The sequence below is a fragment of the Syngnathus scovelli genome, chromosome 6, assembly GCF_024217435.2.
Source record: "Syngnathus scovelli strain Florida chromosome 6, RoL_Ssco_1.2, whole genome shotgun sequence".
Lineage (NCBI taxonomy): Eukaryota > Metazoa > Chordata > Actinopteri > Syngnathiformes > Syngnathidae > Syngnathus > Syngnathus scovelli.
The window spans coordinates 15413378-15430470 of record NC_090852.1 but is presented as its reverse complement, the minus strand read 5'-3'; the positions used below and the strand labels follow the sequence as shown (position 1 = coordinate 15430470).

The 17093-nt window shown below is 48.4% G+C and overlaps 2 protein-coding genes and 1 non-coding gene across 3 annotated transcripts; 1 reads left to right on the top strand and 2 right to left on the bottom strand.

The window, feature by feature from the left end:
- Positions 1–242: 242 nt before the first annotated feature.
- Positions 243–6577, top strand: crabp1a (cellular retinoic acid binding protein 1a). Its single transcript, XM_049724323.2, has 4 exons — positions 243–408; positions 1758–1936; positions 3564–3677; positions 4580–6577. Exons 1-4 carry the CDS (start codon positions 339–341, stop codon positions 4628–4630), a joined length of 414 nt encoding a protein of 137 aa, XP_049580280.1. The 5' UTR covers positions 243–338; the 3' UTR covers positions 4631–6577.
- Positions 1490–1561, bottom strand: trnae-uuc (transfer RNA glutamic acid (anticodon UUC)). The gene has a single exon. It is a non-coding gene; the product is annotated as a tRNA-Glu (tRNA).
- sin3aa (SIN3 transcription regulator family member Aa) lies at positions 6217–15461 on the bottom strand. The gene is made up of 21 exons (XM_049724318.2): positions 15229–15461; positions 13635–13854; positions 13208–13393; positions 13032–13138; positions 12657–12954; positions 11890–12138; positions 11655–11807; positions 11437–11592; positions 11257–11346; positions 10704–10822; positions 10409–10619; positions 10212–10328; positions 9894–10132; positions 9652–9835; positions 8985–9573; positions 8735–8904; positions 8483–8656; positions 8153–8245; positions 7968–8062; positions 7611–7803; positions 6217–7536 (listed from the first exon to the last, which is right to left on the bottom strand). Exons 2-21 carry the CDS (start codon positions 13824–13826, stop codon positions 7321–7323), a joined length of 3831 nt encoding a protein of 1276 aa, XP_049580275.1. The 5' UTR covers positions 13827–13854; positions 15229–15461; the 3' UTR covers positions 6217–7320.
- Between the last annotated feature and the right edge of the window lie 1632 nt (positions 15462–17093).

Here is a 17093-nt window from a genome sequence, read left to right as displayed (position 1 = left end):
AACTTAACATTTTGTAGTTGCTACCATGTAAGATTTTAGTCATCTTTATTGTTTCTCTTTCTATTCCTTGTATGTCCTCTCATCCTTGAAAATTAGTACTTGCCCTCAATGATCTTTTGAGATTGGAATATTTTGGTAAGCCTCTGCAGAGGAGGAGGAGGAGGAGGAGGAGGAGGAGTAGAAAGAGTGACAGGGGAGGAGAGTGAGAGAGAGAGAGAGAGAGAGAGAGAGAGAGAGAGAGAGAGAGAGAGAGAGAGAGAGAGAGAGAGAGAGAGAGGGGAAGGCAGTATGAATGGAAGAGGTTCTCCCTGGCATTCACTGCGCCTCAGTCAGCAGACATGGCCAACTTCGCCGGCACCTGGAAGATGAAGAGGAGCGAGAATTTCGACGAACTTCTCAAAGCTTTGGGTGAGTCCACCTTCCTCTTCCTCCTCCTCTTCCTCCAATCCCACATCGCTGTGCGAGCCTCACATCCATCACGCAAAAAAGCCAAAAGACACAAATCGGCACTGTTGTTCTTTTGGGAATGCACGGCAGACTTGGGAACAACACGGCATTGTTCGGAGAGGATCCCTGGGAAAGGACGGCGAGATGATGAGGATGCTGAGACCGACGGCAGATGTCGGATTCCAAATGTGCCATTGTCACGCAGAATATTGTTCACGTTGAAGCCTTTTAAGTAGGCCACGCATATGCATCGTCTTCAGCCTTTAACGGTTTTAAGCGGCGAGTGTGCCGCCTGTGCTGTGGGACACGTTAAGTGGGTCATTCAATTGTTTTTTGTGTTGCGGTGGCGAGGGGGAACGACGGTGGCGAAGGGATGGGTGGGGGGGGTGAACCCAAATGTTGGGAACCTCCAGTCGGGCACAAGCCGTTTGTTCGTGTACGGCCCTCCAAAAGTATTGGAACGGTGGTTGTCGATTCCTTTGTTTTTGTTGACATTTGGCTTTCAGATGAAAACTTTTTTCCCAATTAGTTTGGATGCTTGTTTTTCTGTCATTACAAAACAAAATGCTTTTTTAGACGAATTTGACTCAGCGTGTCCGTTTTGTTCCCCGGACCGGATTGCACCCTGGGTAACCTCCCGGTGGCTGCACCATTAGAAAGATGCTGATGGGAAGTGGCGGCTCCCTCTGCACTGGAATCCACTTGAGTGACCCCCTGCCCACCTTTTAGCAACAAGCAGAGGAGTGATGGGCCGCAGCAAATGTCGGGCGATGACTGAAGCCGACTTGCTGGGAGCACCACAACAAACGTGTTGTTATGACGACGGACCGGTCAAGTTGAATGATCTCGAGGTGCAGCTGTTTGTCGGCACAAAAAGCAGCCGAGAGTTCATTTTGGATTAGACGAGCTCTTCTTTTGCATCTGGCAAATAAAAGGCTCCGTTGTTGTGCACTTGATCTTGCTGGGGTTCATGAAAGAGTTCAAGTCGTTACAGCGAGTTTCAAACACAAACATGAAAGTTCGATCAGACATTTCGATTCGCTTCCCTGACCGGGAGTCGAACCCGGGCCGCGGCGGTGAAAACGCCGAAGCCTAACCACTAGACCACCAGGGACGTAAACCTTCGCGTTGTCATGGAGACTTCAACATAGTCCAACAGCCATGATCCTGGACATCAGAAAGCATAAAGTCCTCAGGCGCACCATCGGCCACAAATTGCAATAGCAACCTCCTCAAACATCTCGACAAATACGTAAGATCCACACACAGCGTTTCTACTTGGACTCAGATTTGTCTCGCTCCCTCCTCAGGCGTGAACGCCATGCTGAGGAAGGTGGCGGTGGCGGCCGCTTCCAACCCCCACGTGGAGATCCGGCAAGACGGCGAGAAGTTCTACATCAAGACCTCCACCACCGTGCGCACCACCGAGATCAACTTCCACATCGGCGAGGAGTTTGACGAGGAGACGGTGGACGGAAGAAAGTGCAAGGTGAATATCTTTGACGATTATAATGGTCAATGGCACTGAATGAGTTAAGTGGCGGGCTTTGGATTGGGGTCAGGGTTCAATTTTTTTTTTTTTTTTAGAACTCAGAAAAGATTCCTTTTTTTGGAGGACCCGTGAAAACAGACAATATGGTTCTAAAATGGGTACTTAAAACCACTTTGACAGACTTTCGGTATCTTTTCAGGCAGGGCTTCTCGAGGTTGTTTTGTTTGCCGCCTCGTGATAAAAATGCCAACCAAGAGGGCTGAATTCTTTTTTTTCTTCAATCTCGTGAGCACTATTGAGTCATTCACAACACACTGGTGAGCATAGGAAAACCTTGAGAACGCCGATGCATTCACCCGAAGAATGACAACGAGGCAATTTCCATTTCACGCTCGGGATGAGGACTCTGACAAAGTTGCGGTCCTCCGAGTTCAAGGCTTGAAGACCACTAACTGCTTTTGAGGGATGGCGAGCTCCCGGCAGCCTCGTCCTATTGGTATCGCCCTCACGTCCGTCCGCGTGGATCAAAGGGCGTCGTGATCCTTAAGATGGATGGGAATTTATCTGCAGGCCTCGAGGGCGGATCGTGATGAGCTCTTGAAGTGAATTCGGATTTCTTTTTTTTTTTTCCGCCCTCTCACCAATGAACAAAATGATTCTCACGTTTAAAGGGGGCAACACGGCAGTTGAGTCACCAAATAGGGACGCGAGATAGCACTAGCCAAAAACAACATTGTAAGAAAATTAAGCTAGTTCACCCAGCGCTACCTGCTGATACTCATGGGCACTAACCATCGTAGTATTTTTTTTTCCCCACAGTGCTGTGTTTTGGGACAGGGAGGGCAGTTGTGACCTATTTTGGGGACAGCGTGGTGCCCTTTCCGCAGCATTCTGGGTACTGGGCCTGCCACCCCAAGCTGCATGTTGTCTCTGACCGACTCGAGGAGCCATTGTCATAGCTCATTTGTCATGTTTTGTTTTTGTCCCGGTGCAAGCTGCGCCTGGTTTGGATATACAAAGGTAGCAAGCAAGAAGCACTTTGTGTGGCATTGCAAAAAAAAATAATTAAATTTGGCAGAGACCTCCGCATTCCCACACAAGTCAGGCGGGATTACTTTGCTCCTTCACGGAATTCTCTGCGGGGGACAACACTTGAATATATCTCAACATGTCAAGCATGATAAATTCTCTAAATATTTTTTTGTAATACTCCTGGTATCTATGTTGTTCCAGCACAAACTGTATAAAAACAAGGGACCTAAAATACTTCCCTGTGGTACACCTTATGTGTTACAAGTCTTCTCTGAGAGAGGAAGTATTTCATAGTATTAAAATTGTTAACTGAGTAAAATAAGGCAACATAGTCAAACTGTGAGAAAGTATTGGGGTAGGCCTTCGGGTATATGTTAGAAAAAATCCCAAAGTAAGCAGACAGGAAATGAGAAGCTTGTAGATTTAGCTCGCTTGTCCTTATAAAAACTACAAAAGCAATGCACTCGAGTCTTGCGGGGGAAAAACCGAACCACAAACTTTTTCACTATGATGTCAGACATCTGGATGGCAAAAAAAAAAAGTTGTTTTGTTGTTATTTTCAGTTCAACCATCTTCCTGCTTTTTCTTACAGAGTCTTGCCACCTGGGAGTCGGATACTAAGATCAGCTGTCAGCAGACTTTGGTGGACGGGGACGGACCAAAAACTTTCTGGACCCGAGAACTCAACGGCGATGAGTTAACGCTGGTGAGTTAACAGCAATTAATTTTGCGTAGCCTTAACCTTCTCGGTAATCATCTGCTGTGAAAGAAACCTTTGAAGGCAATCCGTTGAGGTTAATTGCCAACATCAGATAAAAGATTGGATTTTCTGGTCTTACTGAAAGATTCCTAAGAGATTCCCTCCTCAGAAAGAAAACATTCCCAAGATTTGGAAAGACGTGAAAGCTCAAAAACAAGAGACAACCATGTCCTGTTTGTAGTTCAATTAAGATCCTTGGAAGACCATTTGGGGGATGAGTCCAAGATTTCGCAAATGTTCCCACCCTCGGGCTTCTTGTTTTCTCGGATGCTTGGAGATGAACTTTTAAGGCAGCGGGCTTTTTAGTTAGGGGAAGCATCCTTGGTGGTCATCACCTCTGAGTGATAAAAGCAAAAATGTGCAACTCAACCTCCTCAAGGGAAGCCAAATAATTTCGCTCTGACAGACATCGATTATTTCAGCTCTTCTCATCCCGGCCAAATCTGACAAGCACTGAAGGTTACCTTTCCACCCGAGCTCTCTTGACGCAGCAACAGTACAAAAAGAAAAAACTATATAAAAAATAATTTAAAAATAAATAAATATTTTGGTTGAAAAAAATGTGACTAAAAAAATCGTTTTAGCAAAAATAACTATATATAAAATATATATGACAATTTTTTTTTTTTTTAAAATGATCCTCCCAATAAACAACGGGCTGCAGCTTTGGAAGCATTACCAACAACTAGCCGATTGTGTGAGCGCACAAAGTGGGCCACATTTGCATACAATTTGCATCTTGCTTCTGATTTGTCCACATTGAAAGCCGCTCAATGAGAAAAGACTAGCAAGGATTTGTGCTGATGGTTCTTCAAAATGTCAATTTCACGTGTTTCCATATTTCACAGGTTTTCGGGGCCGATGACGTGTTGTGCACTCGCATTTACGTGCGGGAATGAAGCGCCGGAATGGGGCAGAAGACTCACACGGGACCACAGTTTAAATCCTAACATGCTGAGTTGCAGTCCTCCACACAAGTAGTAACGCTCTCACTCTCTTTCTTAACAATCACAAGAAACAATAAAATCTGGATGGAAAATACACACAAAAAAAAAAACATGTCTGACCCTTTGTGCTGCTGATTAGCTTAGCATCAAAGCTAACAACGTTGACGTATACGTGAAACACTGCTACGGGTTCTTCTCAGCCAGGTTGGACCACCGAGTGGGCTTCTGAACAAATAGTTCCCGGCCGCCTTTAGAAGCCTGCCTCCTAATAAATGATTATTTTGGGGGGGACGTACCCCCACCCGCAGGTGCACGCCACAGAAGCTCAAGAGCAAATGTGTCTCTTTGGCTGCCAACTTTTTCTTTTCAGAGCTTTGGCCGCCACTCGGGGGTCCCCTCAGCACTCTGGACAAATGGGTTCCGTCACTGACGTTTCACCCGCTTATCCCCACACAGAATGATTTTCTTCCTCGGTGCACCGCCGCGCCTGTGGGAAGCAAAGAGGCCGGGGACTCGGAGAGGCACCCTGAGGCGCGCCGCGCGCCGCAAAGTCAATTGAAGCATGAGCCCGCGGTCGGGATGGCAGCGGCTCAATGAGGGCATTCTTTTGTTTTATCGTGCCGGGCAGAAGGGGGCCCCGCCACCCTCCTCCTGAGCTCTTGCCATCTTTTCAGGAGGGTATGGAACAGCGGGGCCACGGTGGGTACACTGGGTCATAGACTCGGGGCTTTGATGTAAGGAAACAGAAAAGGCCAAAAAGCCTTTATCAGAATCAAAGTTGCTCTCTATTGACAATTATTTACAAAAACAAAAAAGTATGTTTTTATAATCGGACGTTTGTCCTCTAAAAACTCTTCACAGAATATCTTCCTGGTCTTGCTCGGATTCTAATGACAGCACGCAAAAAGAGAAAGGTCACATTCTGCCGTGTGTGTGTGTAGCTGTCACATTGAATAAGCTAGCATGCTTTATGGTTCCAACATCCCAGAGGAATTACCTTTTAAGATGTCCTTAACCAACACCTGCAGAGGTCAGAGCTTTGCTGTGTACAATTTAAGGTTTTATGATGGCCATAGCTGGACTCACTAAGAGGGGTAGTTTTATGAAGAAATGTAAAAAAACAACTTCGATACAGTACAACAATTTAACAAATAGCAATGCACGCATGAAATGCAGAGCGTAGAAGGCAGGGAAAAATATGAAACGGCGCCCTCTGCTGGATATAAACGGAACAACCACTTACAAAATAAAAGCACTATCAAACAGTGATGCCGTCAACTGCTGGCATCTATTGCTTTCATAGAACAGTTATCATAAAAAAGGGTCAAGAGGTTCTGGGTTCGACTGGGTTTCTTTTGGGAGGATGAGAGACTTCAATTTTGTTTATAGAAAATGACCTTTTTATGGAAATTTGCACCTTCATTTCGGGTTTCATCATTATTTTTGTCACAGAGACAAGATCAAGTAAAAGCAATAATGTGAAAGGACAAGCCAAAGAAAAAAGGCCGAGACAGGAATAAAAGTCCACAGACATTGAATAATTGTAGGCTACAAATGTGATTTTATTATTACTTTAAATAATGTCTAAATAAATGGACGAAAGACATGCTCGCGTAACTTTTCCAATATCAAAAATACAACAGGGAGGGGGGGCAGCAGAAATCTATCCAGGGTGAGAGGCGGGCGGGGTCGGGTGGTCGCAGTGCTTTTCTCGGTTTTGTTTTTTCAGGTCAATTGAGAAGAAAATATATATGTCATTTATAAAAACAGAAACACCTGGATATATTTCTACGTTTTCCATGTTTTTTTCGAAAATACCTAAATTAAAAAGACATAAAAGAACACACAAAGAGAGAGAGGGGGGGGGGAGGGTCCCGATGGAAGGTGTGACAAAAACAGCACGTTTGTACGATCAAGTCCCTTTGGTAAAAACTGTAATAAATGTTTCCTGTCTCTCTTTCTTTGCTTGTTTTTTTTTGTTTTCTGAAACACTCTAACAGTTAACTACTATCACAACAACACGGTTGGGTCTTAAAAAGTCTGACACTATTTACAGTGTATTTACAAACTGTGTGTGTGCGTGTGTGTGCGAGCATTGGCCGAGGCATTTGTTTTGTTATTAAAACAAAAAGTTGTCTTCCAGGGCGGCGAGGATGATGCATGTTAATAGAACTATATATAATATATATTTCATATCTGTATATATGTACAATACATTGACGCGACTCGCTTGTCTGCCGCTCGACGACAACGTTAAGTCCGGAACAGGAAGTGAGTTGCGATTGGCCGTCCGGTCGGCGCCATCCCAAAAAAAAAAAAAAAAAGAAAAAAGTTACGTTGTTGGTTGTCATTTTGCTTCTGGAATAAGTGCACTTGTCCGGTGTGTCCGGGCTGGCTTTAAGAACCCCCCCCCCCGTTGGATCGTGTGGACGGCGGAATGGTAAAGCGGCGTTTACTGTAGAAAAAAGTGACCTTCTCGTTGCGAGTGCTGGTGAGCGGGACGAGAGCATCCCCGAAATGTGTCGCCAGCTAAAAACGCTGGTAAAAAACGGTAATCCCGCCACCACTGGAGCAACACACACGCACGCACACACACACATTGAGTTTTAAAAACAAATGGCTGCCTGACCTGAAGCCGGTCACTAGGGGTTGTACTTGACACGGTATTTGTTGACGTTGCGGAAGTGGAGGACCTCGGGCTGGCGCGAGGTGCTGCAGGGCAAAAGTCCGTCGCGGCCCTCGCCCATCAGCCACTTGTCGCTTTCGGCCGCCATGTCGGCGCTCACGTGCTCCTCGGCCCACGCCGCCAACCGCGCCCGGAAACGTTTGTGGAGGCGCGTGCTCACACGCTCGTGGGACTGTGGGCCAAGCGGGAGGCGGGGTTACGACCGATCGTAGCGCTCGCAAACGGCGAGACGGTGTCAAAGCCTACCTGGTGGGCCCGCAGCAGCGCCGTGCGTCGGTACATGTAGTCCTCCGACTTGAAGACGTACACCATTTTGTACGAGTTGAGCTTAAACATGCACTCCATCTTCTCCTTGTCCAGCGGCTTCTTGCCTCCCTCGCCGGCCTCCTTGTCCAGCTGCTCGCGACACTTCTGGTACTTCCGGATCCGCCGCAGATTCCTGTCGACAACACAAGCCATGAACAGGGCGTTTTTTTTTTTTTTTTTTAAACGATGACTCCATCAATTAATTAAATGTATTTTACATTAAAGTAGCCGCTAGCCAATGTTTTTTTTTAAACGATTATTCCACCGATTAATTGAATGTATTTTACATTCCCTCACCTGGGAAGAAAGACGGGCTTCTGGGCCAGATGCGCCCTCAGCTCAGGCGTGGTGGTGTCAGGGTTCAAGTATCGGCTGACGTAATCGGACCACCGCTGCAGACGCACAAGGCGACGATTATTCATTCAATCAACGACTCAACGGCGGGTTTTTGCTTTGGGTCTCTCGCCGGCCGTGTTTGTCACCTCTGCCTCCAGGGGCTCGTCAGAGTTCTCCTCCTCGGTGTCGAGCAGCTCCAACGTCAGCTGCACCAGGCCTCTGTTTCTTACAAACATCACCTGGGAGGAAACAAAGGTGATGCCAGGTGACTGCTCCCACATCGCAGTGGCATTTATTTGTGAACTGCCGAGGCCACCCGGGGACTCTTTAGGGAAAGACACTTGACATTTCACAATAAAAACTTGCGTATCAACTATGTGTGCCCTGACATTTTTTTCTAGTGCAAACTATGTTCTTGAATCATTAAGGTTAGGGAAAGCGACTCCAGCGCATTCTATTTCATTTCATTTTCTTACCTTGAAGCAGTTCTCGTCCGACATGAGCTGTTCAGCTTTCCGCTGGTAGGCGCCCTCCGGGGTGCTCCGAGAAGTCTGCGTTGACACGGATCCCCCGCAGGCGCCGTTTGCGCTCTCGGCCAAGTAGAGGTCGGTCACCTGGACGCACACCTCGTCGCTCACGATGTGCTGGAGCTACGAGCGGGAGAGTGGAGCGTTGAAAAAAGCCATTCGGGGCGGGGGGGAATGAGCGCGGGAGACGAAGAGGCCCACCTGCCGGACGATGCTCTGTATGAGCTTGTCCATGGTGAAGGCGATGTACGCGTGGATGGTGAACATTTCCCTCAGCGAGTCCTCGTACTGCGACGCCTCCATGTTGCCGTCCAGTAGATTTCGAACCATCTCCAAGAAGGCCGAGTAGTAAACCTCGACGTCGATGTCCACTAGATTAATGACACACAAATATGACATTGGTGCCGAAGGCGATAGGAATTTTCCCGATTGATCGATCGTCGAGGCTCACTGGGCTCTTTGAGTCTCAGCTGGACGGCCGGGTTGTCGTTCTTCTCCTTCTTGAGCCCCAGAACCTCCCGCTCCCATTCCCGTTCGCGCACGTCCTCCTCAATCTGCCGCTCGGCCTGCCAGTAAAGGCGAAGGAGTCGCGAGCACAGCGTGTGGTGCAACCGCAGGAAGATGTACCAGTTGTTGTTGACGTAGAAGAGATTGTAGGCGTCGTCGCAGCCGCGCAGCTTCTGGGCTGCCGTGCCACTGAACAGCAGTTTGGACTTGGAGGGACTGCCGCCGGCGGGGATGCCGTTGGGCTTCTTGGGGGGGGCTCCTTCCTCCACATCCATCTCCTCGTCCTCCTCCTCCTCCTCTTCCTCCTCCACGTCAGAGAGCTCGCCGCGTTGGGCAAAGAGCAAGTCCGGGACAAAGTGGTACATGATCTGCTTGATCTTGTATTTGTCTTCTTTCTGAATGCCCGTCTGGCGCTTGACGTGGTGGATGATGAGGGCCGCCGCGTCCTCCAGGATCTGCCGGTCCTCGTACACTCGGGTCAGGTGGGGGCCCGCCGGCGGGCTGGCGTTGTCCTCGGACGCCTGCTCTTGGCGCTGCGGGGGGGCGAAAACATTCCATTTTAGTCTGAAATATTGGCCAGAATAAGTTAGAGAAAAGGGACGAGCGCTCACTTCGTCGTAGATGCTTTCGATTTCGTTCAACAGGGCCTTGGAGCGCAGCACTTTGGTGTCGTTCTGCTTGAAGTTAATGCCCTGATGGTCCAGAGACTTGAGGTAATACTTCTCGTTCTGCTCCCGCCAGATCTTATTGAAACCTCGCTGGGCTTCCCGCCATTCCTCCTCCTTGGTCTTTAGCCTGGGCAGAGTAACATGATTGAAAAAATGTCCGCTTTATGAAGTGCTAGGACACGCACCTTTTTAAAACGATGGGGACGGAAACGGCCGGGTTCTTCTTCAGGCCGTCGATAATATCCGGGGCTTTATCGCTGTATATCCTCTGGATGGCTTTCCGGTGCACCACCTCCGAGGAACCGCCCAGTGTGTTGTCCAAGCGGAACTTGGCCTGCTCCTCCGCCGACATCCGCGATATCTTCCGCTGCACCGACTCCAAGACTCGAATGGTGGCCAGGTTGGTTTCCAGCACCACGTCCAACTGGAGACACAGGCGAGGCTGTCCTGTTTAGTCCTCAGGCGCCGGCACGGAGACGATGACCTCACGTGACGTCACTCACCTCGAAGCGCTCGTCCTCGCACCTGTAGATGTGCTCCTCGTATTGCGTCTTCTTGGAGCTGACGAAGGTGGAGTCCTCGGACCAGGAAGGTAAAGACACCCAGGTGTCGTTTAGCACCTGAAGCCAACCGGAACACACAATGTCAAAGTTTCACAATGGAACCAGTTTGGACTCCAAAATGTCAGCGCCGCTCTGACCTCTTTACAAAGCGGCGTTCTCCCCGTGCATTTGGGCTGCTGGTAACTTTTGGGCAGCGCTCTGTAACTGGAGCCAAGCCTTTTGCACGAAGCGTAGTCGATCTCCATGGCGATGCCTTCGGTGGCCCGCTCCTTGGGGTACGCCTCGATGTGCGACATTTCCCGGTAGCCCAGGAAGTTTTTGAACCAGGTGAAAAGCTCCGGGAATTTCCTGGCGACAAAGGGGGCGGGACGTTTATTGGTGAGAGAGACGCGACGGGGCGGCTGAGATTGAAAATGTCGAGCGCCCGCTCACCCGAGGAAAGGCAGCACCAGCTGCACCAGCTCGGCCCGGGAGACCACCTCCTGGTTGAAGATGACCAGACAGCGCAGGAAGTTGTCGTAGGCCTCGGCGCTCCGCAAGGCTTTGCGCACCTTTAGCGGCAAACACATTTGCACATTTAGGACCCAGGCAAAAACATCATTGCATCATTTTCGTCTTCAGCAATGCCACGTAGGCCATGAGAGTATTTGATCATATAAAATATTATATATAAATATATATTTTTAAATTATTATATTTAATTAAATAAATTAGATGTATATTAAATGTAAATATATTATGTTTATATATAAATAAAATATTATAATCAAAATTATTATTATATTCATTCCAAAACATCAATATTTGGTCAAATGAAGACTCAAAATGTTACATCTATCTAATTGCATAATCATTTCATTAATTAATACAATACAAATCCATACAAGCATTCACAGAAAGATTGTTATAGGCTATATTTAGTAATGATGTAATTAATACAAATAATTATAATTCCTAAACAGGTGGAACAAGGTTGGAAACGTACCTTCTCAAAGAAGAGCGACTCGGTTCCGACGCCATGCTTGCCGGCCTCCACCATGGACGAATCTTTCAAATTCAGCAACTTGGGCTTCTTCTGTTTTGCCGACATGCGAAAATGGGGCCGCGTGAAAACAAGCAAAAAAGAGCCAAGCGGAAAAGGAGAAATCAAAGTTTGCTGTCTTGCCTTGATGGGGGGCGTGGTTCCGGGAGCAGAATGCCGGCGGATCTGGCAGCCGTTTTGGTTGGGCCTCTGCTTATTGTTGAGCTGCAGCTTCTTGGCCGTGCCGCCGTGATCGTTGCGTACCGACTCGGCCTTCTCCGCCGTCGTCTTGCTTAAGAGCTGAGCGGGCGAGCGAAAATATTAGTTGAATACAATTAAGAACAAATTTAAGAGTGGCTCACCGCTGAGCTATTGGCGTCTGGAAGAAACTGTCCAAACTCCGAGAGCAGGTCCTCTTGGTTCTTGAAGAGCCGGGCGACCTGAGCGTAGACCTCTTGCTCCGTCAGGGCCGGGGTGTAGTTTCCTCCGGCCTCCTTTGCGTTCCGTTGCTCCTTCTGCACAACATAAATTTTAATTTTAAAATAAATTGCCACTTCCCTGGGGTGGGGTCGGGGGGGGGGAGTTCCTCACACCGACCTGGTACGTGTGCAGGATTTCCAAGAAGGCTTTGTAGATGTTGGGCTGACCCTGGAAGCGGTTCTTGATCTTGTTGACGTAGTTGATGGCGTGGTTGAACTCCACCGGCTGGTTGTTCTGCGCCGGCAAGCCGGCGGGCATCCCGCCATGTGGCGGGTGCAGCGACATGGGCGGGGAACGCGGCGCACTGTACGCCGGGATGGACGGGTTGCTCTGGCCGCCCGACATCGGCGCCTGCGGCTGGGGGGGCTGTGAGGGGGGGCGCTACGTGTCAATTGGAAGATTTGTTGTGGCGGATATTTGCACGCAAGAGGCAGCAACTGCACAACTCGGTCGGCCACACAAGTAGCCAGGACAGCAAGGCATAAAATAAATAAATAAAGGAACAGAATGTTCACTGCCAACGAAGCGAGCCTCGTTTTTGTTTTGGTCTTTACGTCAAGCGGCTTTCATCATGTTTTACTTTAAAGTGTATTTCTGGATGCCAAACGCTTTCTGCGTAATTTGTGTTGGCAACGGGTCAGGCCTTGGAACTGATCATTGCTTTTTCTATTCATTCTAAAGGATCCGTCATTTTGAAACAAAAGCAAAATGCGTCACAAAAGCGACTTTTGTTTCGAGTTGTGCTTCCTGAGCTTTTTACTTTTTACAAGGCACATATTTTACACGTGTCACAAAAAGTATCTGGCTCCGTCCGGCACTATTTTGCAAATTGAATTTGACAGTGCGACGTTTTTTTGGGGTGTTTAAATGCAATAAAAACTCACTTTGCTCATCTTGGCTGGGACGGGCTGCGTGAGGAGGGCCAGCGGACTGGTAGTGGCGGTGGGCGGGGCCTGGGCAGAGTGCTGGGTGCCGGGCGCACCCGTGATGGGGATGTTCTGCACCGAGATGCCGTGCGGGGTGATGTGGTGGATCTGGCCGGGCGTGGTCACGTTGACCAGGTCGTTGGTCTGCACCTCGATCTTGTAGCCGGGCGGTAGGAAGGTGTTGAAGCCCATGATGAGGTCGGGGTGTCCCTTGAAGAGCTGCGACACCCGGTTGATGACACCCGGGGTGTCGATGCTGGCGACGCAGAAACAGGCGGCGGCGTTATGACCGCCATCGTCCACGGAACGCCGGAAATGTTACGGCGTGCTCACCTTTGAGACTTGAACTCTTTCATGATGTCCAGGAAGTCGTTGTAAACCTGAGGCTGGTTGCCAAATTGCAACTTGACTTGGTCCAAGTACGACAAGGCATCCTCCACCTTCGATGAAATTAAAGAGCAAAGTTATTGTAAGAAGACAAAAAAACATCTCGGTCACACGGGACTGACCTTGAGGCGCTGAAACTGCTGCTGACCCTGCGCCGAGGCCTGGGGCGCGGCCGCGTGGCTGTGCGCCGGCATCACCGGGGGTCCGTGCGATTGGACGGCGGCGGGGCTGTGGTGGTGCGACCCCCCGTGGACGGCCGGGCTCGGCGCGTGCCCGTGGCCGCCGCTGTTCTGAACCACCGTGGGAACCTGCGAAGAAAAAAAACAACGAAGCGTGTGATTTGGACTTTTCTGGCATTTGACAAGCGTCTCTTGCAGCTCACAATTGATGCACATTATTTCGACAACAGTACGTTCTATTGATGAGCCGCACTGTAGAGGTTTCAGCTCGTACTATTTGTTTAACCGGTTCGAAAAAAACAAATGACTAAACGAACTAATAATCAATTCTGTAAATTTCTGCTCTGTCCCTGCAAGAATATTTGCATACCTGGTACCCCTGCGGGACTGAGTACTGGACGCCCGAGGTGGGCTGCATGTTGTCCGTCGCGGGCTCATACACCGTCGGCGGCGGTGGCGCCGGGGCCAGGACACGGTGCTGGAAGGTGTCGGCGTTGCCCGGGAGGCGCCGCTGCTGGGACGCAAAAACCGTTTCCTGATCCTCCAGTCGTCGCTTCATCATGAACTCATACTCGTCTGAGCTGAGAGACCTGTGGATGGAAATCACGTGAGTGAGAGGTTGTCACCCTCACATGACAACAAAGTCCATCGAAGATGGGACTCGATCTTTGGGTGTTGCTTTTGAGCCACCTTCCCTTTTAAAACCTGCACGATGGAGTCATAACATACCAGACAGACCCGAATGCAAAACTTTGAAACGGAATACTTGCTGATAAGGTGTATCGCTTTGAGGCAGGAGGGAGGGGGCCGTGTTTGCATTTCACTAATGTGCATTTTGTGGCGTATAAAGGTAGATTTTTTTTAACTTCTGCGTCTCCTTTAGTCACGAGAGTTGAGTAAAAACACAGAATGGCTATGGCCAATCACGGCTACCGAGTGCCTACGTCACCGAAGCAACAAACGTGTGGGAGTTGCTCCACCATTTACAACTTCCCCAAAGTCTCCATGAAAACAAGATCTTTTAAACGAGAAATAGATTTTAGTCGTAAATGTGCAGCTTGATTTAGAAGAAACGCATGCCACAACACGTTTACTCGCAACTTGGAGCGTGGGAGCTAAACTAGCTTAGCCTAGCGTCGTTCGACTGCAAATCGTTGCTACGTGGAGAAGTCAAATTTATTTATAAAGCCTTCAATCGCACAAAAAAAGTCTTAAGGAGCTTCACACACGCACAGTTGACAATACTAACGACATTCCCAGATCATAACACTCGGGAGGGCAGGGAAATTTTTCAATAAAACCAATTTGGGGGGTGGGGAGGGGATAAGGAACATTGAAAGAGTCGGAATTGAGGAAAATGTTATTAATCCACCAAACACATAGAACGAATAAATAAACTAAACTTGTTCGAGGAGAAGAGTACATGAAAGCCCCTTGTGGTACGCCCCCCTTCCATTTCACGCGAGGCCTTGCCCCACAAGCACCGAGCTTGAGTTCCATACGCGGCCGCCATTTGGTGGAGCATGTGAGGCGGGAGAGACCCCGCCGAGGCGCTCCACGTCGACGGAGATAAGAGCGACCAAAACACACGAAAAAGTCACGGGCTCGCTGATTTATTCACGGAGGCTTATTTCTTTGCGTCTATTTAAGCCAGTATGTAACTTGCTTTGTCGCGGGAGTGGGGGGAGTGTTTGGCGGTGTTAGCTGCTAGCTAATGTAAACAACATGAGGAGCCCCGAATCGAAGGGACGTCCGGGATGCGAACAGGGAAGCACATGCGACTAACTAGTAGCGTTGTTAAAACATCCACTCGGGACTCATTCGGGGAATTATTCCCAATTTATAACACAGTAAGCGTAATTTCTGTGTTTAGTGATTTTTTTTTTTTTTTTTGCGGCAGACTGGTGAAGAGCTTCGTGGCTAGCCGTGTTAGCTCGCTGAATGAATTTCCAACCTGAACTCACCCCTCTCCTTTAAGTTTGCCGACGGTGCTATGGTAATCCGTTCGGCGGGGGTTTAAGCACGATGCCTCCAGCTGGGGTGCAGTCCGAAGCGACCGGTGTGTCAAACGCGACTTAATTCGTGGTGTGATTTACAAAAGAAAAACAAAAACATGAGGTGATGTGGAGCTGCAAAGTGGGGAAAAAAAGCTTTCCCCGACAGGGAGAAAACAATCTCCGTTAGGTTAGCCAGTGGGCGGGGCCGTGCGGGCTAGTGTAACCACGCCTCCTTAGTGTCTTGTTATTGGATAATTCGGAGAGAGGTCGACGCATAGAGGCGGGGTAGCGCCTCCCGATTGGCTGTTGGAGCTGTCAATCAAAGACAGAGCTCGCGGTCGATGGAGCTCTCCCATTTTGACTGGAAGCGCGACACTGCTGAGCGTTGAGGCGAAACAAAATAGTTATATATCTCAATTGATTGTATTTATTCTTGTTAAAAAGGTTACCTCACAATTCTTTCACATCAAATATACATTTTAAGGCTTTTTATTTGGGGATTGATGTCTTAATTTTGTGGAAAAAACTACGACGTCTATACTACGAAACGGAACTAATTATTTGTTTTAATGGAAGCTTTTACTGAATAAAAATACCATTATTATTTGAATAAAGTTATTCCAAAAGTTATTAGTTATCGAACAATCCGAAAGTGCCTTGACTGAACACTTGCTGGAGTTTTTTGTTTGACACTTGACTCGCTTTTTGGTCAACCTTTTCCGGGTTAAATCCCACCCCGTTTTGGGAAAAGCCCTAGCCAATCATGTCACTCGCTCGCCGTTAAAGCATCGCCCACGATAGGCGGAGCTTTAAACGCCAGCCCGGGATTCCTCCTCTGTCCTCGGCTTCTGTCTCCTTTTTTAGGAGTGGGGGTGGTCTCTCTCAAAAGATAAGAACTGGACAGGACACGACAAATGTCCATTCGTCAGAAAGCACACACGCACTGTCGAAAAAAACTAATATTTGGCAGTCGTTCCATGCGTGTAACATTTTGCCTTTTGTTGTTCGACGGTGCTCGGTCGAAGCGCCGAACAAAAGGGGCTCCCTTCCGGAACAATGCCAAAGTCGTACGGCGGCTACACGACGTTTGTGGCGCATTCATAAACAACAACGAGGTCGAGTTTGTCATTTGCTCTCATCGTATATCGTCTAAAATGTCGAACCACAACAACACCCCCCTCCCCTCTACACACACGTAACCTCCTCCCATTTGCAAACATGCTCGATTGAAACATCAAAACAGAGCAGAACGCATCGCGTAGTGTTTATCTTCTATTATATGAAACACAACAAAACAAAAAATCACCATTGCGGTGTTGTGTAGTACACTAAACGCTACGTTTGTGCACAAAAAAAAAAATCATCCAAGCATGCGATCGTCTGCCGAACACACACACTCTCCAAACGCCGCTCGCGTAGTCATCGTGACAAGCCGTGCAAAGTGCATTTATGGGTTTTAAAATTGTTGACTTTGGTGTTACATACCCAGCAATGATTAGGAAGAAGGGACTCCGTACTCCTGACGTTATTCGTGTTTGGAACAAAATAGTTGGGGCACGCCCCCCTTCCCACTGACCCCCCTCCTCTCCATGTTGGCATTGGTGCGCGTCACATTGCGCGTCACCAGGTTTGAAGAGCAGCCGCCAAAGTCCATGCACGCATCCTCAAAATGCAATGTCGCCTCGACTCAAGTGACCTGACTGATTTTTTCTCTTTTCCGATTTATTTATTCTGAGCTAAAATGTGTGGTACGAGTCAACAAGCATCAATTTGGCAGTGAGTGAACTTAAAATAAAGAAGCAAAGTGTGCTTCAAGAATGATACAAAGAAAG

Bases quoted from the DNA above. Each gene is read 5' to 3' on its own strand.
- crabp1a (XM_049724323.2), top strand. From the start codon at position 339: ATGGCCAACTTCGCCGGCACCTGGAAGATGAAGAGGAGCGAGAATTTC. The intron at 1,937-3,563 runs GTGAATATCTTT...TTTTTCTTACAG, and splicing joins TGGACGGAAGAAAGTGCAAG to AGTCTTGCCACCTGGGAGTC. The intron at 3,678-4,579 runs GTGAGTTAACAG...CATATTTCACAG, and splicing joins ACGGCGATGAGTTAACGCTG to GTTTTCGGGGCCGATGACGT.
- sin3aa (XM_049724318.2), bottom strand. From the start codon at position 13,826: ATGATGAAGCGACGACTGGAGGATCAGGAAACGGTTTTTGCGTCCCAG. The intron at 12,955-13,031 runs GTGAGCACGCCG...CTGCGTCGCCAG, and splicing joins AAAGAGTTCAAGTCTCAAAG to CATCGACACCCCGGGTGTCA. The intron at 10,329-10,408 runs GTCAGAGCGGCG...GGTTGGCTTCAG, and splicing joins GAACGCCGCTTTGTAAAGAG to GTGCTAAACGACACCTGGGT.